Source organism: Falco peregrinus, chromosome 3, assembly GCF_023634155.1.
Source record: "Falco peregrinus isolate bFalPer1 chromosome 3, bFalPer1.pri, whole genome shotgun sequence".
NCBI lineage: Eukaryota > Metazoa > Chordata > Aves > Falconiformes > Falconidae > Falco > Falco peregrinus.
In genome coordinates this window covers 72,209,961-72,236,185 of record NC_073723.1, presented here as the reverse complement: position 1 = coordinate 72,236,185, position 26,225 = coordinate 72,209,961, and the positions used below count along the sequence as shown (strand labels likewise).

At 39.9% G+C, this 26,225-nt stretch overlaps 2 protein-coding genes across 9 annotated transcripts in view; both read right to left on the bottom strand.

The window, feature by feature from the left end:
* The window catches only part of LOC101920510 (uncharacterized), a 32,982-nt gene extending 29,609 nt beyond the window's left edge, over positions 1-3,373 (bottom strand). For both annotated transcript variants that reach the window (XM_055800531.1, XM_055800532.1), the window contains exons 1-3: positions 3,215-3,373; positions 2,817-2,908; positions 1,791-1,859 (exon numbers count right to left, since the gene is read on the bottom strand). In XM_055800531.1, the coding sequence (XP_055656506.1) occupies positions 1,791-1,859; positions 2,817-2,891 (144 nt within the window). In that variant the 5' untranslated portion in view covers positions 2,892-2,908; positions 3,215-3,373. The remainder of the gene's footprint in view (positions 1-1,790; positions 1,860-2,816; positions 2,909-3,214) is intronic.
* A 4,452-nt stretch (positions 3,374-7,825) lies between these two features.
* The window catches only part of AHRR (aryl hydrocarbon receptor repressor), an 89,595-nt gene continuing 71,195 nt past the window's right edge, over positions 7,826-26,225 (bottom strand). For 5 of the 7 annotated variants that reach the window (XM_055800538.1, XM_055800537.1, XM_027776993.2 and 2 more), the window contains 8 exons: positions 22,645-22,734; positions 21,202-21,331; positions 19,621-19,754; positions 18,055-18,254; positions 16,277-16,395; positions 15,208-15,349; positions 11,536-12,611; positions 7,826-9,148 (listed from right to left, as the gene is read on the bottom strand). In XM_055800538.1, coding sequence (XP_055656513.1) covers positions 9,051-9,148; positions 11,536-12,611; positions 15,208-15,349; positions 16,277-16,395; positions 18,055-18,254; positions 19,621-19,754; positions 21,202-21,331; positions 22,645-22,734 — 1,989 coding nt within the window. In that variant the 3' untranslated portion in view covers positions 7,826-9,050. Of the gene's footprint in view, positions 9,149-11,388; positions 12,612-15,207; positions 15,350-16,276; positions 16,396-18,054; positions 18,255-19,620; positions 19,755-21,201; positions 21,332-22,644; positions 22,735-26,225 lie in introns of those variants that run through there. The other 2 variants (XM_055800541.1, XM_055800539.1) reach the window with 1 other exon arrangement.

Genomic DNA, 26,225 nt, shown 5'->3' with positions numbered 1-26,225 from the left:
CTTTTCTTATACGTAGGTCACTAATAAGTCTCCCTAGTTTTATGGAAGCTATGCATTTGATATGATTTACCTAAGAAGTATGCTTAGATGTTTGGGAAGTGGCCTCTTTCAAAGAAATTATGCATTCTGATGCCATTGTTAGGAGTCAAAGGCACCAAACCAATCAACTTACAGAGATGAAACAAAGATATGCAGAAGTAACCTAGATAAGTATCTTAGGTACCTATCTAAAATCCAGAATAAACAAACTACCCAGGTGATACAATAACCATATACACAAAGTCAACCGAAGTACTCCTACAAGTCTGCCAGATAGTCAAGCTTTACTAGTGCACTACTCAAAATAATGCATTTTACTTTGAATAGCTATGGGAAATGCACACATGTGAAATGAGAACCATTTCACACGTGTACCTAGTGTTTACATGGAATTTTCCCAGTGACTGTCTTTCTCTTGATGATGAAGGGTTATTTCTTGTGGTTTTGAAACTTCCTCTGGTGGAGAACAAGCACAAAGTATCTTTACCAATACCATTTTAAAAACAAATGGGTAGCTGAACGAAAAAAAAAAAAGTCGTCTGACTCAAGTCATTAAAAAAAATGGCTGGTGGGTTGGCCAACATTGCAATTTAGGTAAAGAACTACCATGTCCTCTTCATTTTGTTATGTTGTCAGGACATCCTTTGGTACTATTCTGAACAAGAATTCCTCTAATAAAGAACAACCCAAGAACTATTCACCATCAACACCTAGCCTGTATCAAAATGGAACATAAGCTCACGACTTTTACAGTTACTTCAAACTCAGTGACACAAAACCTTCTTGAGATAACTCAATGAATTCTGATCTTCTGCCAAAACACAATACACTTCATATTTAAAGTGAGGAGTTAGAAGTAACTGAAAATAATGATGACAATCTTGGAGTTACCACTACAGAAATGCAGTCATGTGACTTACAAGAACTCCACACACTACCACTAACATTTAACATCTAACAAGCATCCAGTTTTCAACCAGCCTGACTCTTGTTCCCTCTCAGTTTGCATTTCTTCATTAATTCAATCAAGTTTGACAGATTTAGCCTAGCATACGCTGATTTCCAAGAGCAAAACAGAATGAAAACTACGTGTAGATTTTTCCAAGACAATAATCACTAGTTTTTCCACTTTAAAAGGGAGAAACAGCAGCAATTGCTATAGAAGTTAGCTAGGGAATAAAAAACAATCACAAAACCAAAGGAATGCCTCACATAAGCAAGAACATTAGTCTAATAAGTAAAGTATAAAACAAGCAAAGGCAGTAAACCAGAAAGTCGCTATTGAGATGCTTCAAACAGAACCATAGGACTTGGTAGTTAAGCCTGTAACCCCTGCAGGAAATCTGAATTTATATTGGTCTCAAACCAACAAGTAAGCTAGTTTTATTCAAAGTACAGGTGAGTTATGTAGACTTGGAAAACAGAGCAGTACTTTTACCAACTGTATCAAAACCCAGAAGTTTGCATTCTTTCACCATCTGTGACCCCCGTGTAATTCAAGTGTTAATTTCACAATTAACACAGATTTACCTTTCGGTGCAGTTGATGTTTCAAACTATATGCTGTACAAAACAGACTTGTGAGATTGCCACCTCATCTTTTTCACGGGACTTTTCAAGAAAATTACTGTTACAGATCCACCAGTAAGTTGGATAAGCACTTGAAGCATTGTGAAGTTAATTACTGAACTTTACAAGAATCCCAAATTTATGATTAAATTTGCATATACATTTAATATGGAAAAAGGTTACCTTTCTATGCTTTGCACCACGATAGTGTGACTGAAGACTTATAGAGCTCATACACGGAACTTTACAAACCTAAAAAGAAAAATTGAAAACACATCTTCAGTTATGCTATGGATATTCTGTAGTTGGCGAGTTACAAGAACTGGAAATACATCCATTTCTACAGCACAGTTCTCAAGGTCATCTTTGGCTTAAACAGTACAACCTGCACAACATTTAGGAGAGCAGTACTCTGCTAAAGCGACCAGAAATAGCGTGCAAACTTGTTCAAATGACACTTAAAACACTTATACCAGGTGGTAAAAAATCTTTTAAAAGCCTTCCCCCTCCCTCCTACCACCACTTTCTGGATTCTTAGTTTTCTAAACTTCTCCAGGCTGGAAAGCCAAAAATGGGATGATCATACAGTGACTAGAAAGGAACAAAATTATGCCCTAAAATAACTGCAACTCCCTTCATTGTTACATCAAAGGGATTGGAAAAAGAGAGGAGGAAGACATCTGCATTTCATCAACATCCACAGACACGTATATATTAATTAATAGAAGACAATACAGATCTACAATTATTTCTTACTATTGTCAGCTAAAAAAAAACCAATGACTAATATATGCTAACACTGTCTATTCACTTGACGGGCTGTCCCACCAGTTTAACGCACCAGAAAATTTCACTGCTAGAACAATACATGACTGAAGTTCAAAACGTTCTGACCAAGAGTTGCAGCCTTTACAGATATGTGAACCTTTACAGTCACCTATGAGAAATACTTAACAAGATCTGAAAGACTACAACTAAGGACCATTACATTGCACCTGTGACTGCTCAAGAACAAACTGAATTTGCTGAATCCTAAGACAAGCAGCTGTTCCAGGGGCCAAAACCATTACTCTCCACCTTATCAGCTTCTCTCACAAGTTTGCCACGCTACATCCAGGTTAAGTCTGCCACCCTACGAGCATGGTCTTCCGATGCCTTAGGCCTGCATTTTAGCATACAGTCTGAAAAGCCATCAAGAAACGCACTCACTTCACAATAAAATATTTTTTTTTCAGATTCCGGTTTGCCATCGTCTGGCTTAACTTCTTCAGCCACAGTGCTCATCCTGTAAAACCGGTTCACTGCACACAACGAAAAAAAAAAAAATCCAACTCTTGTTCATACGGCACTTTTCGGCAAACAATCGGGGGCGGGAGGGAAGCGTCAGTCGGAAGAATTAAGTTGATTATTTCGTTTCAATGCATTTCTAGATAAAACCACCTCTTTCATCGCTGGGACACCTTCACAGCCTTCAGCCTTGCGGCGAAGGCACCCTCCCCGCCGGCCCCTCTGGAGCGGTCTCACAGAGAAGCCGGCCCCCGCGAGCGCCGCGCTCCGGCCGCGCACGCCCCCGCCTCCCCCGCCAGCCGCCGAACGCACGGCGGTACCTCAGCGCCGCTCTCCCCCGCTGCCCCCCGGCGCCGCCCCCGCCGCCCTGCCGGCGCGTCCCCGGGCGGGCCGGTACCGACGGCAACACCGCCGAGCGCGCGCGCCCAACGGCATCCGGCAGCGCGAGCCCGCCGCTCGTCACTTCCGCCGCTCCACAGCCACCGGGAGGCACCCAAGGGCCGAAACCAGAGCCAGCCCCGGCGCCACGCCCCCGCCGGTAGGCGAGCAGCCAATAGGCAAGAAGCCGATCGCCTCGACCAATGGGAAGCCAGCGCCGCCTCGCGCGGCCGAGCGCCGGAGCCCTCCCCTCACTCGGAGGGCGGCAGCCCCGCCCTCCCCGGCGGCCTCTGGGCGACCCCTGGCGGCCCGCGCGGCACGCGGAGTAACGGAAGCTAACGGCCGGGGCCCCGGTGTTTGCAGCCTCGGGGCCTCCGAAAGGAGGCAGGAAACGCGCTTGGCAACGGTCTGAATTTAAATGCAAATCTTTATTTTAAAATGTCATAACTTTACACTTCTGACTGGTAATAAACATAAAATATAATTTAAGAAATACACTTGAAAGTTCCTTCTAAAAGCAGACTGAGAAAACAGTAGAAAAAAAAAAAAAAAAGCACACAGAAAAGTGCACCGGTTTTAACAAAATGCCAAAATGTCAAACCCACGTTTCACTGCCCGCCGGTGACATGGGAGGGCTGTTGTACCGGCACACGACGCAGCGCAGCTGGCACTGGTTGGGTTGCGTGTTCCCGACGGCGTGTTCCTTCGCCGGCCTTGCTCTCACCGGAGTTGCCACGCTGACATTCCTGGGGGCCGCTGGGGCTGGGGCTGTGCCTGCCCACCACCCCCCGGCCCGGTCCTGCGGCTGGCGGAGTCGCCAGCGTGTGCTCCCCAATGGCGCCCATCGCAGGCGTCACGTGCACAGACGGGATGTTTCCCAATAATCCTGGGGCGGGTGTGGTGTTCTCTCCAGAAATGTGGCCGTAATTTTGGGGATCAACTGCTGGTAGATCTCCACGCGCCTTTTTTTTGATCTTGCCCTCCACTGGGTTTCTTCAGGAGCAGGAACAGCACTTGTAATACAGAGTTGCGAGCAGAGTGTGATGGCAGATCATACCCCTCTTCAAGATGAATGAGATTATTTGTACCGGTACTTTTCATTGGAGTTTCTGTAACAGTCAGAGGCCTTTACATGGAGTCACATTTAAACACTTGATAATTATTTTTGGTTCTAATCTCCAAATCTAAAATGGACTAATTGAGAATGCGGCACTGCACATGTTGTGTAATGCTTCCATACCCTCCTTTTTTAAAAAATTACAAATTAATAGTGCAATTACACAGTGAAAGTATAAACACATATAGAAAAAAAAAAAAGAGAGAGAAGCAAAAAAGGAGAAAATAGGTTCCTTGATTTCTTGAAAGAGAGACAAGGTCTGCACAGAGAAGGATTTGGTGGTATATATATTTGCAGAACTAAACTATTGGTGGTAGCTCAGAGCTTCTCAGCAGCACAGCCTCCTGAAGAGAGGATGTTTCACCAGCAAAGTGATCTTTCTTCTGTTTTAGGAGTACAGCCGTAATTAGTGAGTACCTCTGTCTTATTAAAGAGGGCAGGGGGAAAATGGAGGATTGCACTTCTGCCTAACACTTTTGGCAGAACTTTTGAAGTATGCCTAAAATGGAAATAAAGCTACAGATGCAGAAAACACAAATGGTCGAGGCCACAATGTACCATCCTATAAAATCAAAAACGTAGAAAAGCTAGAGGAAGAAAAAGGAAAACTTTTTCTTGATGGACACTGCCTTTAAGGAAGAAACTGTTCTTTGGTTTTGTTAAGAAGGGGGGGGGGGGGGGGGAGGGGTATGGGGAAGGACCATTTCAGAAGACCAGAAGACGGACATTTATTGACCATGTAGAGGAAGAATCTTCTTGGCTATGATTAAGAGTAGGAAGAAAGGAAGAACACTGAATACTGTTACTTAGAACTGAGATAACTTTTGCCTTTTTGAAGTTCTTCCTTAGAAAGACAAAATTTTTAAAAAACACTCAACAGTTGATGCTAGCATATCCTTATCTCACATTTTAAATGAACAAAGGGAGGATACATACGGTCAAAAAGTAAAAAAAAAAAAACTAATAAAAAAAGAGGTTCAGAACGGAGAGTAGTGGGATAAACAAGGCAGAGATCAAGGTGTGACCTAAGAGGCAGAACAGGAGTGTTAATTCCTACGACAACCCCCTGTGCAAAATGGGGAGCTGTAGACCAGAGCTTCATGTGATTTTTGCAACATGGCCTTTTAGTTAGTTAAATACAATTACTGAGAACAGCTAAGCAGCTGATGTTCTTTGCATTCCCTTCTGTTCTATTAGTCATTGTAATACCATAATTCTACCAATACAAATGTGAAACTGGAAGTTTTGGCTGTTGTACGGCTGTCCCTGGACCCCTGTTGCATCGAGGAAATTCTGAGAGTCTTCAGCCTGCACAGTTAGAGCACCAGCTGCATAACAGAGCTACAATTACCGGCAGCAAGAGAGTTAATGCAGACACTGAATTTGCCAGTGTTTCAAAGACTAACCCCAGGAAAGGAACAGGAGCACTCCATGCCTCCTAGAATTATGTTTTCAGTCTGATTGAGAAGCATACCTTAGCACTGAATTACCTCGATCCTTGTTCTTGAGAAGTTATTTCCAGCCTGAACCATTACAAATTCAGTTCTACAGCAAAAATGAGGACATGATTTCAGAGCACAAAGTTATTAGCAGTGGGTGGAGAATTAGTGCTGTAGTCACAGAATAATTACACCTTGAGAGCAATATATCAATCAAGGTGATCTTTTTTCTCCCCAAAATTTTTCTTAACAATCTTTTTTTACTTTCCCTCCAAAATTCCACCCAAAGAAAGTCTTTGCATAAGCACAGGCAAGTGCTTGGATTTCCATATGTGTTTTTTTAAAAGAAGTACTTAGTGGGTTTAGTATGTTTTTCAGCCTGTCACTGATGATTTTGTTCAGAAGCATTTCTGATACCATGATAGGGAAATGTATTTATAATGACACGAACACATGCCACGTATTCAAACACAACAAAGACGTATTTGTCAGGGTTGGTAGTGTCTATGAACATAGGCTACTGGCAGTCCTCTTGCATGAATCTCCTTCAGCTAGATAAAAACCTTGTGACTACAACGTGAGCATGGCCACCTGCAGAATCTCTTTGCTCACTACGCATGTGACAGAAGTCTGCTTCTGTTGTGACACATGATTTCATATCAGACACTGCAAGATTTAAAAGAGAGGAAGAAACTCCAGGGAAAGAAACTCCTTTTCTAACAAGAAATTTTCTACAGTTTGGTTTAGGTTTAGGGGTTTTGTCTCAATATAATCAGAAGAGTCTTTCCAATTTGAATGTTTACACTAAGACAGAAAAAGAGAAGAAGAGAGCAGAAAGAAAAGACATGAAGAATAGAACAATGGCTCTTATACCCCCATGGTTCTGGGGTTGGGTTTTTTTAGTTACCTGACACTCTGGTGGAAGAAAAGGAGTACATTAACTTTTTCCCCACTACCTAAGGCAATGGGGTAGAGGAAATGGTGTCTTTTAACTATTTCAGTTAAAACATCACACACTGTTAAGACAAATTAATGGCTTTTCTGAAATAACTACAGCGGGTGAGGCTGCATGGCTTCAACATGAAGAGTTAAGAAAGGCCTCTTAGGCAGCAGAGGCTGATCTTATCCCACAGAATATTCCTTGCCTCAGGCTTGTTGTCTCACACTTAAGTATTTTAAGTACTGGCAATTTCCAGAAGAATTGCACATGCCCTGTGGCCCCGTATCAAAGGATCAGCACCTAAAGTCTTACTGAACTGGCTGATGCACAAATGTCAGGCTTCCATGTTATCCAGAGGAGAATCAGTTCTAAAGATTTTAAGAATACATCACTGTGTTCTAATGAAGGGTGAATAAACCATAGAGATATACTTCACATTACCATATTACAATCAAGGAGTAGGAAGTCAGTCTTTCCTGCAGAGAATTTAGGTACAGGCCCTTGATCTTTCATTTCACTAGTTAAATCTCCAAACCGAGGACCAACTGAAACCAGCTTATCCCTTGCACACTGCTGCCCTCACTCAGATTTTCAAAACAAAGCTCTACTTTGGTATTCAAAGAGTCTAAAGTGAATAGAAATTAACGATGGTGTTATCTACAGTGCAAGGTCTGCCCCAGTTTCAGCCTCTCGTGTAACTGCATCCCAGCAAACCTTAGAAGCAGCAGGAAAATCCACTCTTTTTGCTGTGTAAGTTTACCCCTCACTCAAATCAGGTTGGTTTTCAGAAAAAATAGTGGCTTACAATGGTGTAATTAAGTTGGACTAGCATTTGTACGGTGCTCAGCAGCTGTCTGCTGACTGCCAAAATCAGGCCACATTCTCGGCAGAGACAAGACCTTGATCAGCAGCTTTAGCATTGATAATAATCTTATGCTATCTGTGGACCCAGTAACATCTCAGACTGAGGCACATTCTTCGAGTTCTTAGAGCTTACCAAAAAAAAAAAAAAAAAAAAAAAAAGGAAGAAAACCCCAAAACCACCTCTCCCCCAGAATTCATGAGTTTATTCTGGCTCAACCTCTGGAGAGTTTATGGCTGAATAAATTTGAATGCTATCATCAGTCAGGTGTTTGACGCAAGCAATGGAAAAAGAAAGGCATTTCTTTCAGTCTGAATGCTCCAAGTCCCTTTCAGGCGAGCGTTTGTCTAGGCATTTCTTCTACAGGAAGATTTTTTTAATTGTTGTTACAACAAATGGATTGGGAGGGTCCTAAAACAGACTTTAGGGTTGTGCTTGAGGGATACAAATACCAGCTCATTAAGGATAAAAGCTAAACACCAGTGATTGAAAATATTTTAAACACTACTTCTCAGTGCTAGCTTTTAAAATAATCCAAAGCAACAGCAATCCCTATGAAAAGGTAACCATTTAAAAGAACTGCTTTGTCTTTCATGGTTCTTTTAGCATTTATTTCCTTTGTTCTTTCCAAATGGTGCAATATACCAAGTACTTAGAAGGAACTGGTCTTTGCTTACTATCAACAGTACTTAGTGATTGTCCAAAAAGAGGATAAACTGCTGGTCTGTAATAAGCACTTCTTAGGAAATTGCTGAATGTGTGTAATAACTTAGACTAGAAAGAATTCCACTGATACCACATTTTTTCATGTGATACCTGGAATAACAACTTGGCCACAAATTAAGTGGGCCAAATTCAAATATGATTTGCAGGATAAGTGTGTTTTTCTTGGGTTCACACTTTATGGAGTGATAAGGAAGCAAACCTGACTGCATTTACACAGGAGGGAGTCAGAAGATGACAACTCACTTCTGAGTCACACGTTCATCCATCCTTCTAGAAGGCATCTGTTACATCTCTGATATCAGATTGAATTCTCCTACATGCAGAAGCTTCATCTACCTGTATAATATCGATTAAGATGTGTAAAATGTGTCTGGGTTTGTTGGAAATATAAGAAAAATCATCCCAACTGAAATAAAGCAGTAAAGCCTTAGAGTAGATAATGTCGACAAAATAACATTTATTCTGTAATGGAGAAATATGTAGAGAACTGCTGTTGTTAATATAAACTGCTTCTGCATTAAAGAGAGAAATCTGGCTGGTATCTTTCTCCCACTGTAGTCATGCCAAGAGATATTTCTGAGCACAGACAAGGCATTCAGTGGCACAGTCCTCTACAGAGTTGCACCTGGTGTAACCGCTTACACCATGCAAAATGGCACCAGCATGTCCAGATGAGGATAACAGTGCTTTACAGTCATGTTGCATCAATGTAAGTGATGAGAGAAGATGCAAGGTAGTGCGAAACCAGGTCCAGGTAGTCCCGTTCAGAAGGGTGTGACAGTGAGTCCAAGCCTGGAATTAGATGAGCAGCTTTTCAGCAATCACGCTGTCACGTCCTCCACTTGCCCCCAGCCATCTATTCCCACTTACCCTGTCTCCACACTGTCCCATTTCTGCCAGGCAGCTGCACAAGAAGATGGACTGGAGAACATTACACGTCTCATAGCACAACCCTACCAGTAGCTGTGCAGTCAATGCACAGTGTCTGGCACCAGGTCATAAGCGGTGCCACTACTACACCCCAAGCAAAGGGCTGTGAGAGCAACTCTGAGAGAGTCTGAAAGAACTGCTGCTCTTATTTTTGCAGACAGTGAATCAATGAGGCAGAGGTCGTGCAGCCCCATGGATTTATGGCAGTCTCACTCTACATGAGTAACCAGTTTCCTTGCCCAGAAGTATTTTTGCAATTTGGCTTGAATTTTTGTGATGGGAACAGTGACGTACCAGAGAGCAGTATAAATTCCAGCACTGTGGTCTCACTTCAGAATGGGGTCTGATGTTGCATTGCACTCACTGGCAGAAGTATTAAGGCAAGGATATCAAGACTGTCTCAATAAGAGGCAGCATGTAGCTGACGAGGAGCTGATTTACCTCAGACATCAAAAAAGGTGATGTGATGTTCTTATGGCTTGGGTATGGTCCGCTGGACCTCACTTTAACGCAGATTTAACTTGAGCTACAGTAAGACGTTATTGCCTCTCTTTACTGTCCACTCTTGCCTTTCCTCTGGGAATACTGTCTTCTGCAGGACAGTCATCAAAAGGTACTATTTCAGATCAAACTTAACTGACATGCAGAGAATGTATATGTTTACATCTGCCAACTTTAACATACAGGCAGTAATTTCTGTCAGAGAAGACAGACAGTCTTGGAGAAGAGCAGCCTCCCAGGTGCAGAACCATTCCCCTACCTGAAAACGACACTTATCCCACATATTTATAGTATTTGGGAGAAGTTTATGCCACTTTTCTGGCATGTAAAGCCATGCCCTTAGCGACTAATACCTCTAGAATTGAAGACATTATAATTATTTATAACATTTTGAAAAAGAAAACATTCATTATAGGCCTTCCTTCAAAAAGCACATATACATCTAAGCTTTTTTAAAATGATGTGTTTTTTATATAGGTGAAGTTGATATAGAGTTGAAATAGTGCAATTTTACAACAAAAGTTAGTGCAGGAGTCAAACTACAACAACAACAAAAACCAAAACAGAAATTGTAGGTTGGTTTGGGTTTTTTTGTGAAAATAAAAGTTACTGCCTGGGTACAAAGGAAAGCATACGGATCTGCTTTCAAAAGCACCAAAGTGCATCAAAGTGCTTCTGAAGGTATACATCCTCCGATTAGCTCTTGGTGAGATTAAGATTTTCTTTTGGGAATGGAACTAGGATGCTTTTGAAAATAACATATCTTGTCTTAGTGTAGGATTTTGTTTTGATGTTAGGTGATGATGTCTAACAAGCTGCTATCAGTCAAAGAAATACTATCAAAAAATGGATTTCCTTTGTTAATGTTACAAGTAACAGCAAGGAAAATAATCAGGGCAATATTTTCTTCTCATGTACATTTAACAGCACTTTGTAACTCATTTCTAGGAGTGGATAACATCCCATTGTTCAGTCTTTCAAACAGGAACATGAAAGGCTGATGGCTTTAAAAGGGAAAAATAAATATGAGTACTAAGACATTAGTATTATCAAGGAAACCTGGGAAGAACTTCAGTTTGAAGTGCAATAATTTTTAATGCATTTTATGAAATTAATTTGTTTTAATTAATGCTAACCTTTTATATTAAGAAGTTGTGTTGGGAAGCCCTTGCCTGTTGCCATCTATTTAATGTTGAGATAAAGGAATAGCTGATGCTTCTCATTAGAGTAGCAAAAAAATAAAAATGCAAAAACTCCTAAGGTAAACTGGCCACACTGAAAACCATAAAGGTTTTGTCTTTGCATAGAGGTGTCACACCAGCTTGAGAAAAATAAACAGAACAAAGGCAGGAAACAGAAATAGCTAGACCTTGGTAATAAACTGTAGACAAGAGAGCAAAGACGCTAAAGACAAATTAGCAGGTACACCTGTGCAGTGGGTAAAGATTATTTTTCTGTGCCTAAGGTTTTATCTTTCTTTCTTTCCACAGATCACTAAGAGAAGGGCAGTAGGGGGAGTAGGGAGCGTAGGATGTGTGTGTGTCTGTGTCTGCTTTTTCTCATACACAGATGCACACACACACACACACACACGCACAAAATCTTTCCACTGGCTTTTAATTTTAGTAACTCATTTAACCCAGCTGGAAGAGAATCTACAACTTCTTGCTTTTAACATTATAAATACTCCAAATGTTACAAAATCTATTGTAAAAATGTACATTCAGTGGTTTTATGAGGCACGGGACCTGCTAATGTATTTTCAGGGAAGCTCGTGTGTACTCTGTTCTGTCCACTGTTGGACAACGGTGGAGAATCCCGGGGCTCACGCTTGATTGCTTGAACCAAGCAGGGCATTTTAAATTCGCACGGCATTTTGAACACTTCATTATTGTGCTCTTTCTCCTCCCCTGGGCTGGGGCTGTAGAAGTGGCCGTAGCATGCTGTGTGCGGCAGGCTGGGCATGCTTTCCGAACACGCAGATGAGTTCTGAGGGCAAAACGGGGCCACCTCCTTGCTATGTGAACCCTTGCAAGATCTGTTCTGGTTTAGGTTGCTGGGGTGATTTGCTACGATGCATTGCCAGTTATGTGGCGTGTAGAGGCAGTGCCTTGGCTTCTGACAAGGTGAGGCTGGCTCACAGAGGTCCGGTTCTGTTTTGAGGTGCACTCTACTGGGGTAGCTAAACACCTGCTTTCTCACCGAGCCATTCTCATCCAGCCAGGCTCGGTTTTGCGACATCAGGTAGTTATGGGCAATGTTTTCCGAGTCAGAATCGTATTCTGTTTTGATAGGCATCTCTAAGGGAAAGGCTGCGTCATAGGCAGACTCTGAGGATATCAATGGTCTCTGCGATTTCGGATGGTCCGTTGCATAGTTCTCCACACAACGCTGTTGCACACTCGAGTAAGACTGGCAGTTTTCTGTGCTCCCCCAGTGGGAAGGGCAAGTTGATGCTAAATTTAAGAAACTTTGGTCTCTGTTGTAGAATGATCCAGCTCTCCTGTTTGAACACGTGCTCATTCGCTGGCTCATAGAACAAGAGCTTGAGTTTCTTAAAGTCCAGCTACTGTTTGTGGTGCAGTTGTTTTGAACACCTGAAACTGATGTGTTGGAACTGAGAGGTTCCTCTTGCATAAAACACTCACTGTTTGTATGAGGCTCAAACTTCACTTTTACATTATCTTGTTCGTTTTTTACTGCTGTCCAGTTAAGGTGTTTCCACTGGCCCAGAGTTTCAATGGCACTGTTATAGGGAAGTCCTTCCAGGTTCCCTTTCAAACTGGCAAAACCGCTTAGTATCTTCAGTTGTTCATCTTCTTCCCTTTCAATAACAGTAGAAAAAAGATCAGTCACTCAGAGGTTTCTAAATGTATGTTTTCTGGGATACAGAGTGGTTCAGCATACAATACAAGCGATACTTTGTCCTTAACTTAATATGGGACTCTCACACCCTTGTTCATATAACCTTTGCATTTGTTTGAGAGAAAAAAAGTGTGTGCATGCATCTGGGCATCAATGTATGTGCACAGCTACCTTTCTGTCACACTGTTTCATTTGAATTCTGACATGCATTTAGACTTCCATTTCAGGCCCACAGTTCACAAAAAACCTTAAATATTGTAGTACATTATGGTAACTACTTTACAATTTTGTTTTTCCTTTGAAATACATCTAAACAATATTTGTGTGTGGAAAAATCCAGAGAAAAAAAGCAAAGAGAATCTGAAATCTTAATCTTTATAAGGAATTATTTAGACACTTAAGAACTTTCTGATCAAAGTGGTTTGAGGGAGAACCATGAGGATTGTATATTTTGAGAATGCAAAGTTAGCTGAGAGGAAATAAAATGCCCGAATTAAGTGCCCAGAATAGTCACAGATGTTCATATTGGGCGTAGGTTTGGTTTACATGTCTAATCTAATTTATGTTCTTTCGTTTTCTAAGATGGCCAGTGAATTCATTTTCCATGACCTCCAGCTGAAGTACTCAACATTAGCAAAGAGATTTATATGCCTGCTGCAACAGTTTTCAGAACTTGGGGTCAAAATCTTTAGGTTCAGGATCTATCCTGAATTCACTAATATGCTGATTCCCGACCAGGCAGGACCAGTGCTACAAAACCACCCCCACCTCTCCGAAGAAGAAGTGGACATCTCAGTAATAAACAAGTGCATGAAAACCTGGAGACCTAGAAAGGGTTTTATAAGGCTTTTTCTTAGCGTGCTATTAACTTTTTCCTTGGGTTTGGACTCAATGTGCAAGTACAGGAGTTTTCCAGTAGAGGGAGTCCATGTTGCTGCAAAGAGAGAATGTCCCGCTGCAGTAAACGTACACCAAGAACGGGGAACGTTTTCTCTCTTTTTTTCCATGAGGTATTCAATATTTTCAGTCCTCTGATAAATATTGTTATTATTGTTAGTCTTGAGATGCAAATGGTATGACACAAGTTTGCTGCAGAACTAGCTTCTCTGGAAATGGGCTAATTGGGAAGCATGTCACAACTGGGAATGCAATATTGTCACAAAAGCTTAGACCGTTAAATGAAGAATTTTACAGTGAAATAGTATCTAGTGAAAATTCTGCAAAAGAATGTATATTTCCAGGAAGGCAGCATACATTTGAACAAAAAAAAAAAAAAAAAAAAAAAAAAAAGTAGTAGTAAGGATGAAGTCTATTGCAGCCTACCAGGACCACAGAACTGAATATAATCTCCAAGGCCAATTCTTGTAACACTTCAGTCTGCAGGTACTACCAAGCACAAAGGAAGGACTTTAACCACTCAGAGGGTAAAAATGTAACTAAATAAACATCAAAAAGCATGCTTAATTACAAAAAAAATTAAATAAATTTGGAAGTAGAGAACTGAATACAAGAAACAGCCACTTTTAATCTGTTTCTTAATAGAAATCCATTCCCTCAGACAGCATGATGATGTTTGTGCTAATCCAGTAAAGGTGAAGAGTTCCATCACCCTCAGGTGGGAGCTCCTCTGCTATTCACATGGATCCTGGGAGATATGCTGCCTGCAAGGTTTATCTACTCTAAATGTTCAAGGACTTTTTCATTTATTTCTTCCACCTGCAAGGCATCCTAAAGGAAAAACACAGTGATAACAGCCACATTTTTTTCCACTGGGCCAGATGGTGGCTGTGTACACCTACTGGCCCCTGCTTATTCAGTCCACTCTGCTATCTCTTCCCTCAGACCAGCTTTAAGGGATGCCTTAACAAAGCCTAGAGGAACTGGAACAGACAATCCCATGGGGGAAGGCAGAAAAGCCTGCTTGGGAGGAAGGGGTAAAACCCAGTGGAGTGGTCCTCTTTGAATACAAATCCATGAGATCAGCTTCCATTCCAAGGCTGACCCTTCAGCCAGCTAGATGCATCTATCTACAAACATACAATCAATATGAGCATCCTTGTTTAGATTCTGTTGAGCATCCACAACTAAAACCTTAAGCTCAACTGTCATCCATAAAGAAAAACGAAGAAAAAAACCAAAACAGAAAGCTTGACCTAATCAAATGTTAAAAAGTAGAAAAACCTGGATACTAAATCAGCAAAGCATTTCAGCTTCAAAGTAAAAAAAAAAAACAAACCACAACAAATTTTTGTGCAAGAAAGTAAAAACATTTTAATTATCAAACATTTTTATTTTGAAGTATTCTGATTTCTATGTATGTACACTCAACTTCAGAAGGAAAAAAGACTGAAGAAAAGAAATAAATATTGTTTAGGATTATAGCAGCCATTTCATACGATCCAAGACAAAAATGGATTTCCATTTCATAAGTAAACTAAATCCTTCTCATTCAGCTCTTCCCTTAGGACACTACAGTCCTTTTAAAGGTCTCATACATAAAGAATACATTTTTTTCCTGAAATACAGATTTTTTTAGTATTGGAAAATATACTTACTTTAACATTTGCTGTTGGGCAAGGACATATTCTGAACAACCATTTCGATACAGAAGTTGAGTGTTAGCTTGAACCCAGACCCAGTGATCTTCATTTGTTTGTACTTTGACTAGTGAAATGCCATTTTCTCCATTATTCTTTGCTATACAATTTAAAAGAAAATCAATTTTAATACAGGCAGTATTTAGTATTTTTTTTTACTTAAACTACACATGAATGTTCACAGGTTTGTTTGCTGCCCTGAAATTATCAGCATGGGAAAGTACAAGCTAAAGTATGTCACAAAGCTAGGCAAATCAGATTTTAAAAATAAAATCTGAAAAGCCTAATGGGCACTTAAACTGTAACCAAGGATTTTTCAGTATTATTAGTTCATTATAGTTTCTCCCTCTCAGTAGTAGTACTATACCAACAAGAAAATGTTTATGAAAAATGGGGCTATGACAGAGGAATGGTTTTAAAGAAGTCAAAGGTTTCCAGCAGCTATGACAGATGGCTGAATACAACTCTATTCAAGGAGAAGTTGCCCATTTGACTCACCATCAAAATTTTATCCATTGTAAAATCTGAAATACAGCATAGACTCTCATATTGCCACAGCCAAACACTGGAAAAGCATGAGTCAAAGCTGCAAACAAATAATGAGTTTAAAGGCAATACATTCTAATTTTCCTCTGTTTTCTGATCTTTGGGCAATAGAAGCATTTGTAACATACTCAGTTTTCCTCGAAGAGGGATAGATATTGTCACTAATTATGAAGGTCTTCACATAATCTTATTAAATTCAGTGCTGCAAATTTTAGGAAAGCGTATGTTGAGTATTCTTATTTACTATGATTGTTTATGTATCTGTAAACTTGGCATCACAGTATTTCTGCCCACTCTGCAACAGCAGACTGATTCAGTACTATCTTTTGAGGCAGAGAACTCATCTGCATTTTTTTAAAGGGATTTTAGGGAGAGGAAAAAAGAGAGTATTGGGAACAAAATTTGAAAAACCTAACAGGAGAAAAGACCAGGCTCTTTCTCCATAAACTGTATATAATCCAGAAGTACTTAGCAGACACACCTTTGATTTGGTTCTCAGCAATCTGTAACACATTAGTGAAAGCGGCACCTTCATGATGACTGTTTCTTCCATACATTTCTGCTGCTTCACACAGCCCTGAATTACCTTTGGCACTGGAGCTGTAGAGGACAGAAAATGTGGAAAATACCTTGTCAGTGAATGACAACGCAGTAGAATCACAGACTCTGAAAGATGTGATCTTAAAGCTGTTGACCATTAGTGAAGAATCATGGTTTAAGTATATAGTAACCAACATTAAACAATTATCTGTTTCCTGCATCATTCAATTGCTCAAAGTAGTGTATGAGTGGAATTCTGTATTCAATTAAGAGGAATAGTTCTATTTAGGAATATTCTGCTCACGACTTACTATATCTGGAATAATAAATTTCAGCTTGAATTGAGACAAATGCTGTGTATATTCTGCTCTGCCTATTCAAAGTACGTTCAAGTTACATACATCACACTGACCAGCAATGCACTTAAGAGTTAGCATGACTTCAATTGCAATAATCATCACATGATTTGAACGGATTCCTTCCACTCTTTAGTTCAAAATGCAAAGGGCATGGAAAGGGTGCAAAGTCCGTAACACTGCTTTACAAATTTTACCCCTTATTAAGATCATCAGAAAAAAAAATTACTATATAAATTTGCCCACCGTCCCTGGCTAGCTTGCTCCAGGCATGAACCAAAGGAAACACAGAAGTTAAATGCCCACTTCATTCTTGTCAAATCCTTGGCCACTGTCCAGTCAGTTAGCAAAACTTAAGTAAAGTTCCTCTCTTCTAGGAGCTGAATTCTGATCATCAATTAATGTCACCTGGGCCACTGAAAAACTAGTAAGTGGAAATAACTTTCCAACTCTACTCCAAAACCCTGCATAATCCATCAGATCAGCCTTCCAGTAATTTAATTCTTGTCAAAAGGATGTATGTGTTAGAACCACATTACATGTCTGGACAGTAAATCTGTACATACACAAGCATATTCTAATTAAAAGCCAAATTATGATGCTGTCAGTCACACTGATGAGCATTTTGCTTCACAGCAATGGACCTCATTACTGTAAGGTTATATGTAACCAAATAAAGGAAAACATAATCCCAGCCTAAAAACATCAACTAAAATTCAATCATAGAAGAGTAACGAAAATAAGTGTTAGGAAGGAAATGAGTCTGAACACAATCTGTCCTGATCTTCTGTGATTGCTACCGAGCGATCAGCCCCAGGCCTTTTAGTGCAATTGTAGACTTATGTGTTCATAAGCCTTCTGTTGTAAGATAAATGCATACACCAAATACATCTCATTTCACTCTATGTGAACAAACACACACACGCACATTCAGCTTTCTGAAGTTTTCCTTTTCCTTTGTTTACTACCAAAATGCCCAAGTCCAAATAACTGTGCTACTAGAAAATGCTGAAATTTGAAAAGTCTCAGTAAAAATACTTTTTTTTCCACTTTTATAATTAGCAGAGTAACTTATTGTGTTGGTAACTTCTGAAAGTTAGGAAGATATTCTAACTTTCCAGGTTTTATATAAATTTATATATATATAGGAATATAATACTTTATATGTATTATGAAGTATTTGATATGATATGATAACATTGTTGTTATGCATTATATAGTTAAATCCAGGTAGATTACTCCCTTTTCTAAGAACAGTTTTAAAATGGAGAGTTATTTAGCCTGATTTGTGCTTTTACATGCTTAATAAACACAAAGCCCATAGTGTACTTTATTAACTGCTAAAATATTAATTTGAAAATACTTTGTATTCACGGCTGCTGCATCATCAGCTTTGTGTTTTGCTTTCACAAGCAGACTTTTCATCTTCATCTCTGTCACAGAAGGGAGCAGAAGTGGTACCACTATACAGAATAAGGACAGCTGAGGTGGCAGTACTGTTCCTGATGAGGATTTCTTCCTTTGTCCAAAAAGAAACTTTAGTTTGCCTTGGAACTGCATTGTCTGTTATAAAAAAAAAACCAAACAACCAACAAAAGAATTATCTTAAGCATTTAGTGTATAAACATTTAAAATGCTAGCACAACCTACGGATTGTGCTGCTTAACACCAAAACCAGTTTTGAAACAGGGAGAAAAACTAGGACCTTCATCACGTTCATACAATTTAAACCATGCCATTTCAGAGGCTTGGTGAGTGGAGGTACTATCAATGGTAAAATGAGACATTTGAGGCTGCTTTCGTTTTTTTTTTTTCTCTCCTGTGTACTTAAAGTGGAAGTTCTGTGTGATGTTCTATTCACCAAGATGGGCAGCATATGGTGGTGCAAACAGCTATTTCCTCTGTGCCTCAGTCTGAAGCTGGAACTATTATTTTTCTATGCTCTGTTCTCTCCAGTGAGATGGTTGCTGAGTTTCTTTCCTCTTGCTCAGCACCTCCCCTGGGAAGTATATGGACTGGCACAAGCCAAGGGCTTTGCAGGCACATGCCAAGGGAAAAGATATGCCCAAGACAGCCAGATACGAAGTACATAGCTTGGAAGAAACCATCCATCCCTGCCTCAAATCTCCATATAATCAGAAGAAAGAGATCAAGTTAATAGCAAGCTGCTGCCTCTTGGTAAAATACTACCTACCAGAAAATGATCAGAGAAAAATCTGTCCATTTGAGTTGGGCATTTTCCAGAGCTACAAGATTAAAAATGGGATGCGGAAATGACTTAACTGGTCTGGCTGTTCAGACCCATAGCCTTCCAGCAAACAAGCATCTGAGACAGAAGCTGCATCTCCCTGTCTCATGCCGATCCTCTCATTCTCCTCCCATGTGTCTTAATTTGCCGTAAGGAGAAACAGCACTGGTCTTTACTAAGCAAATGGGGAAGTGATTTCTAGAAATGAGCCACTCCTAGAGGGGTATTTAAGGATCATGTGAGAGACTTTCTAATTCTGTTTTTTATTATTAAAGGACCCTTTACAAAAGGGGAAAATAGATCACTATTATTCCTGTCCCATAAAGCAAATACTTTGTGCTTAAACGTTAATCATCAAACCCCAGGCTTGTCACACTTGTGCTAGGTCCAGTACAAAGTGAGGACAGATGTTGTCCAAAAGAGCTTAAAACATAAAAGTTTAAAGATATTTTCCAATTTCAAATATTACAACTTCCTTTTCTCCCATTTTATACATATCTTTATACACATTAACAAATGTCTTTAGGTGTTTCTTGTTAGTGCGCAGTAAATGAAAAGCGTATCCTGTCTGTGACTTTCCACAATATTTATGTTCAATATTTATGTTGAAGTTCTTTTCATATGAAGTAATCAGGATCTACTATGTCGTGACTACAGTTCTCTCAGTGAAGTTATACTTACAAGGAAGCCAGAAGTACTGTCCAACAAGCAGCGAACTCGACAGATGAAACAGCGAGTTAAGAAGGGAGAATAATCTGTTGTCATGCTGTCGTTCTCCTGTGCTTTAAACAATTTACTGAGAATATATTCTTCTCCTAGGAACAACAGTGGAGGCAATATATATCAGATCACACTAAGAAAGAATGAAAATGTTCTGTTGCCAATTGAAGAAGCTGTTATGGAAATTGCTAAAAATTACTTTACGGAAGGGCGAATATTACATTGTATCATGCATAGATACATCTGCACATGCTCTACCAAAAGGAAAAATAAAAGCTTTACAATGGGAGTCAGGTGAATTTATTCAGAAACTTTGACTTTTTTATTTCCTGAGTTTTTGTGATTTTTAATGATGCAAAGCAGGGCAACAGATGTTGCTGGTTTTGAGATCAGAGATCACAGAAAATACATTAGAAAAAGGAAAGAAAATAAGGAAAAATGCTAATGCGAGAAAAAACCAAATGAACAGTGGCAGTTCAGCTGTCGCCTCCTTGTTTTTTAATGAAGCATTTCCTAGTTTTGGACTACAAGTGTGTAGCTTTTGAAGCACTTATTTCCCAAAAGACACAAGTATTTGTACAGAAGTATGAACTCCAGAACTGAATTCTCCACTGTATATATTAGGACACAAATTCCAAATACTTGTAACTTTTTATACTTTGAAATATTTGTGCACACTGTTTAGTTTGTTTTCTTGTACCTCCTACAAAATCTTGCAAAGTTCCTCAGATACCCAAGAATCTTGCAAAACATAGAAACTGCAAGAAATTCTACTGAAGTTTTGTGACTGTACCCCAGGATTTCAAAAAGGCTGCTGAAGGATTTCTTGCAAGTTTCTCCTCATCCAGGTGGAGACTGTGCTTCCTCAGTTTCTTTCCTCAATTACTTCCTCACCTTCTGGTGAAACGCATACATTTTGCTGAGATCAATAAATCTTTATAAAGTTAATAATTTCAACCCCATTGTATGTTCTGGTGTTGTGATTTCAGCTTAACGCTTTGTGTAGGAGAAACCTTGAGCACACGTATCCACCTGCCATCCTAGGGAAATAGACCCTCAGGGGAAAAAGTGCAGTGCTAAACCTGCTTGTTCTTCTGAAGACTCCTGACTACATGATTTTCCATGAGAAAACAAACAGCAGAAAATTATATTGCCACTGTGGTACCATACAGAAACATTTTGCATGGGATGTATTTGCATTAATGAGAGGGATACTAATGTCCTGATCAGCGTGAACAAAAGGCTAAGTAGGATGAAGACTGGTGCTGTTCATTCTGCATGGATAAGAATATCTGTAGGTACAATAGTCAGAGAAAAATAAAGGAAACACCAACTTTGTAGCCTCAGTGGCGCACACTACCTTATAAATGTCAAGGACCAGGAAGAAACATCATCTGTGGGACAGTAACATTACAACTGGCCACTATGCAGCTTCTCAGTGAAGAATCTGACTTGACAAGGAACAGACATGGGAGTAGGTGGGGTGCAGTTCTACCTCTGTACAGTGATACCTATATTTCCAATCAACACATACAATCCCACCTGTTTCTGTCTGTAGTTGCTGTCCAGACAACATCTGGGGAGGATTCATGGCCCAGTGCAGTTGTCTACAGAAATCCTGGCGATCATCCACGTGAATGTAATCATATATGTTTTGGTGCATTACATCAGTCTGAAACAATTACAAGGAATGTTTAATTTGTAAGCGTAGTGGGGCAGACACTTATGTTCAGGTTGATGCTTTCCTTAAAATAATGACTGCTGTAGGATACCTTCAGAGCAAAGACCAATTGAAGGAAGTTATTTCAGGAGGCCCTGTTTTTCAGCATCTGCTTTTTGACTTCATATTCTAAGATGATTCTTTTTATTCTTAACTCTTGTGCACCTGCAAATGTGAGTCACAAAATAGTCCACCTGGCAGCCGGTGGCAAATGGCATCCCCCAGGGATTGATGTTTAGTTTCGTGATTAGTGAATGATGGGGCAGAGTGCACTCTCAGCAGGTTTGCAGAGGGTACCAGCTGGGGAGAGTAGGGTGGCTACTCAGACCTTGATGAGCTGTAAAAGTGGGCTGACAGGAACCTCAGAAAGTTCAGCAAAGGCAAAGTTCTCTCTAACTTTGGGCACCCCAGGAAAAGAAAGACATTAGCATACCGAAGTAAGCAGGGGAGTGCTACCAAGACACTTCAGAGGGCTGAAAGACATGACATACCAGGAGAGGAGAGAACAGGGGTTGTTCAGCCTTAAGAAGAAAAAACTTCAGGAAGAACTTACTACTCTCCACATCAACTGAATGAAAGGTTGCAAAGAAGGCAACGCCTGACTCTTCTCAGAAGAACAAAGTGGGAGGACAAGAAGCAACAGACACAAGTTGCAACATGGGAAACTGGCACTTGATATAAGTGGAAAAAAAATTACAGTCAGGGTGGTTAAACACTGGAACATGTCTTCCAGAGGGGTCACAGAAACTCAAAACTTGGCTAGATGAGTCCCAGATCAACCCGCTCTAACTGGGTCTGCTTTGAGCAGAAGGTTGGACTAGATGACCTCCAGAGGTTCTTTCCAACTACACGGTTCTGTTATTCTGTGACCTTACAGTACATTTATTATACACAGGCAAGTAGCCTAGACAGCAGCATTGTATACCAAAACTGAAAGGAAACTTTTAGCTTTTATAATGGATTGTGATTTTGTTAACAAAAGCTTTACAAAAGGAACAACATTACAAGGAATTCATCTTCATCTGTCAGACCTCAAAAAAAAAAAAAAACCCCAACAAAAAAACCCAAACAAACAGAAAATTAGTCTGAAATGGCATAGAAAATAACTTCATTTCAGTAATAGTGTATGTCTAATCAGCAGCAGAAGGACAAGGTGAAACAACATAGAGTGCTGCATTTTAAAAAGCCAGTTAGCAGAAGTAACTACAAGAAAGTCATTACAATGACAGTGACTAAGTATTCTAAATATTTGTTCATATATTTACCTGATGAAACCCTAGATAGTCCACAATCGTCGATGATGCATAAAATATCATTCCATCTGCACTCACCACCAATGCAAAACCGTTCAGTGACTAAAGAAGGGAAAATAAAACAATTTAAAAGATAATCAGAAAGTAAAGAGTAAAAAGGGTATAAAACAAAATAATTTTAAGAATATTCCAGATATATAAAAAAAATCACTCTGCAAAAAGTTGGACAGCAAATTTTTGCAGAAAAGCCTTTTTTACCTAACATGAAAAATTAGTAACAATCTGGAACATGTTTTTCTCTTAAAAAAAAGTTAGGATAGCTAATTACAGTGTAACCATATTACATTACTAGTTTATTATCTGCTTTAAATTGTATTTTGTCATTAATTCATAATTAAAAGTGTAATAGCAACCATCAACTACTTTTTTTGCTTTTAATTTAAAATATCACATTCCATAATAATTGCTTTGAATTTATATGCATTTATACATATCGATAACATAATAATCTCCAATAAGGAAATTAAACGCATGTGCTGTTGTAGCTATGACTTTAAAACTGGACATGTATTTTAAAGTATGGCTATTTTTTTAAGCTTCTATAAAAATATATACATAGCATAGTAGCATAAATGCAATGAATAAAAAAAGCAGGCAATAAATACTTCACTGATATAGACCAATATTTAGTCTAGAAAAAGCTAAACTAATTCTCATAGACTCAATGATGCAAGGAAAGCAACCAGAGAAATCCAAAAATAAAAGTAAGGATTAAATGAAATACATGACGTAAACATTAAGAGCCACCATGCTGCATTCAGACTAACTAATTTTGCCTCTCTTCCCCTGATAAAGATTCCGTAGCGTGTCTTCACTCCAGCAGGCTTGCATTCCATGGTAGTCTAGATGATCCTTTCGTGTGATGGTTTTGAGGTCTTTTGAGATTATACTTCAAATAGCTGCCGATGAAATTCTGATTATTATTATTATTCTCCTTGCTTTACCTCACCTTTCTCTCAGTTTACTGTTGTAGTGATGTGCCTATTAATCCTCAGTTAATCCTGAAGCACAATGAGGGAAAATTTTCAATTGCTCAGTAACCAGATACACTGACATATTTTTGTGAGCTTGGTTCTCTTTTTGGTTCCTAAATAAGGACCAGATTTCCAAGACTGCTTGAAGCCTGTTCCCACTGTGACAATGGTGGCAGAATTTCAAGAGTTCAGTTCACAATAGGCTGACCTCCTCAGAAGATTTGGCCCCAATCACAGATGTGGAGCACCTTTGGAAATGTGGCCCCGTGGGACTACACACGGCCAGGGGCTCTGTGCCTTGAAGAACCGGTGGAACAGTGGCTGGAGAAATGTAATGGAGAGACTGCAACGGCTCACCTACGTTTGAAAAGAGCTGTAGCAGCAGCTGATACAACCAAGTCAATGCTAACCATGAGCCACTGTCAAGAACAGTCAAGGGCAAATTGTGTTCACCTCCAGGTCAGCTCTGCAGATCCTTTCCAGAATAAGTGCTATCTCAGCCTAGCTGGGTTTGCGTTGAACACTAGATATCCCTGCTGACCCTTCAAGCACAAGGAGTTGCTGGACTGGTACTATTTTCTGCTCTAAATAATGTCCAAATTCATCCCAGCACCTCACCAACCAGAAGACGATGTAAGAAGAGTTCTACAACTTCGGTGCCTTTCACTGCACTGAGTGGAGCCTCCATAGATGGTATCTGTCATATCCATTTCCAATGACAAGTGGAGGCCAGAAAGCATTTTTGGCATCTTGTCTCTTTGGACTCATCTTCACAGCAATGCACCCATCAGTGATGTGATGTTAGGAATTTTATTACATTTTGAACATCTGGCAGGCCTTTTAATTTGGACATACTAAAAATTTCCACAAAGATAACTGCAGGACATTTAAGGGAGCTCCTTCGTGTCTGTGGCTGTTACCATGCACATTACAAAAGACCTCCAGTCCTGCCCATGCAGCTGGGGGAGGTAGAAATTAAAAGCATTAAAGAAGTGGTGTTAATTAAAGAAATGTTCTTAACCTATGCATATTAACGCACCAAGACCTAACCGGGAAGGCTTAAAAAATGACCACAGGATTGATATGATTAAAGAATCTCATACATGCTGTACATCTTTAAAATGTGCCTTCCATTGCCCTGCAGGCAAGCTGGATTCTTTCAGCCCCTGTAGGAAATAGCCAGGGACCACCTGCCTTTGGCAAGGATTGCTTTTATGAATCAAGAAATAAATACCCCTATTAAAAAATTAATCTTCTTCATCTAACATATTAGTACATAATCTTTAGGCTTAGACACATACCCTAAGAGACCAGGCTCTACCTTTAAAATATGAAACTTGCTCCCCTACAATGAAAGGTGAGCAGGTTTTTTCTTCCACAGAGCCAGAACTGGGCTGGACCAGGTGCAGGAGTTTGTAAAGATGGGAAAGGGAAATGGGACCACATGTGTTTCTAAGGTTGAGATCAGTGAACTGGCAACTACCTCTGTGAGGTTGGAGGAGGTATTAAGGAAGGGTGGGAGGGAGCAAGAGGAAAGAAGTAGTGGAGGAAAAGTTCAAGAGGCCATGTGTTTAAACTAAGCCAGAAACAAGCGTGGCTTTGAGGGAAGTATGTAAATGAAGAGAATTACAAGCTTCCCCCACTTTGTTTTTGTTTTGTTCTCAAAATGCTGATGTCCTCTCCTGAGTGAAGATCTCTTAATGAAGCATTGCCTGGTTTTCATGACCGCAAACGCAGACATCAGATGCTCTGCCCTGCAGGAAGGAAAAGCAAAACCCACTTCGGTGCAACAACAACTTTTATGTAAGTCACACGAGGCTATTGAGGATTAACACAAATTCCATGTGTATAAACCTCATTTTAGCTAGGAAACCTGGTGTGGCTTCAGCCACATTAAAGAGAGACAAGCTGGATATGGAGTAAAACTTCATAACCAGTGAGTCTTACCCATGACGGCAAGTTTTTCTGTTTTCTTAAAATTACCCTGAAGTGCAGTTCAGTGTGAAACCTGACATCTGTAGCACAGAGGACTCTGAATGGGCTTGGAGCTGGGCTGAGATTTTTATTTTTCTTACCTACTTACCACACTGGGGAGGACAAGGAGGGTGTTTGCTAGCACAGGTCTGGTAACCCAGGAGTGGGTAATACTGATTGCAAATTAGTAGGAAAAGACTTCTTCTGACCTCTCAGATAAATCTCTTGGTTATCATATACAACTCCATACTCAAGCCCTTTACAGTAACACTGCATAGAGATTTTCCATTATTCTGGCCAGAAGCCTAGTGATTTGTTAGACTGAGTGGAAGAGAGAGACGGCTTCAGTCCATGAGAACGACAAAAACTATTCCCAGCTTTTTTGTTGTAAGTTAATGGGTCTCACATTAAACAGGACAACAAAGTATATGGCTCCACTTAAGATTTTAAACATTCTTAGTTACTGAAATAAAATCCTCAGCAATAGCTTTCTCTCATTCCCAGTGAACGGGAGGCTGCACTGCTGTGCTGTGTCAGAAGCACAGCAGCTGTCTGGCTGGGTAATTGATAACCTACAGGAAAGAA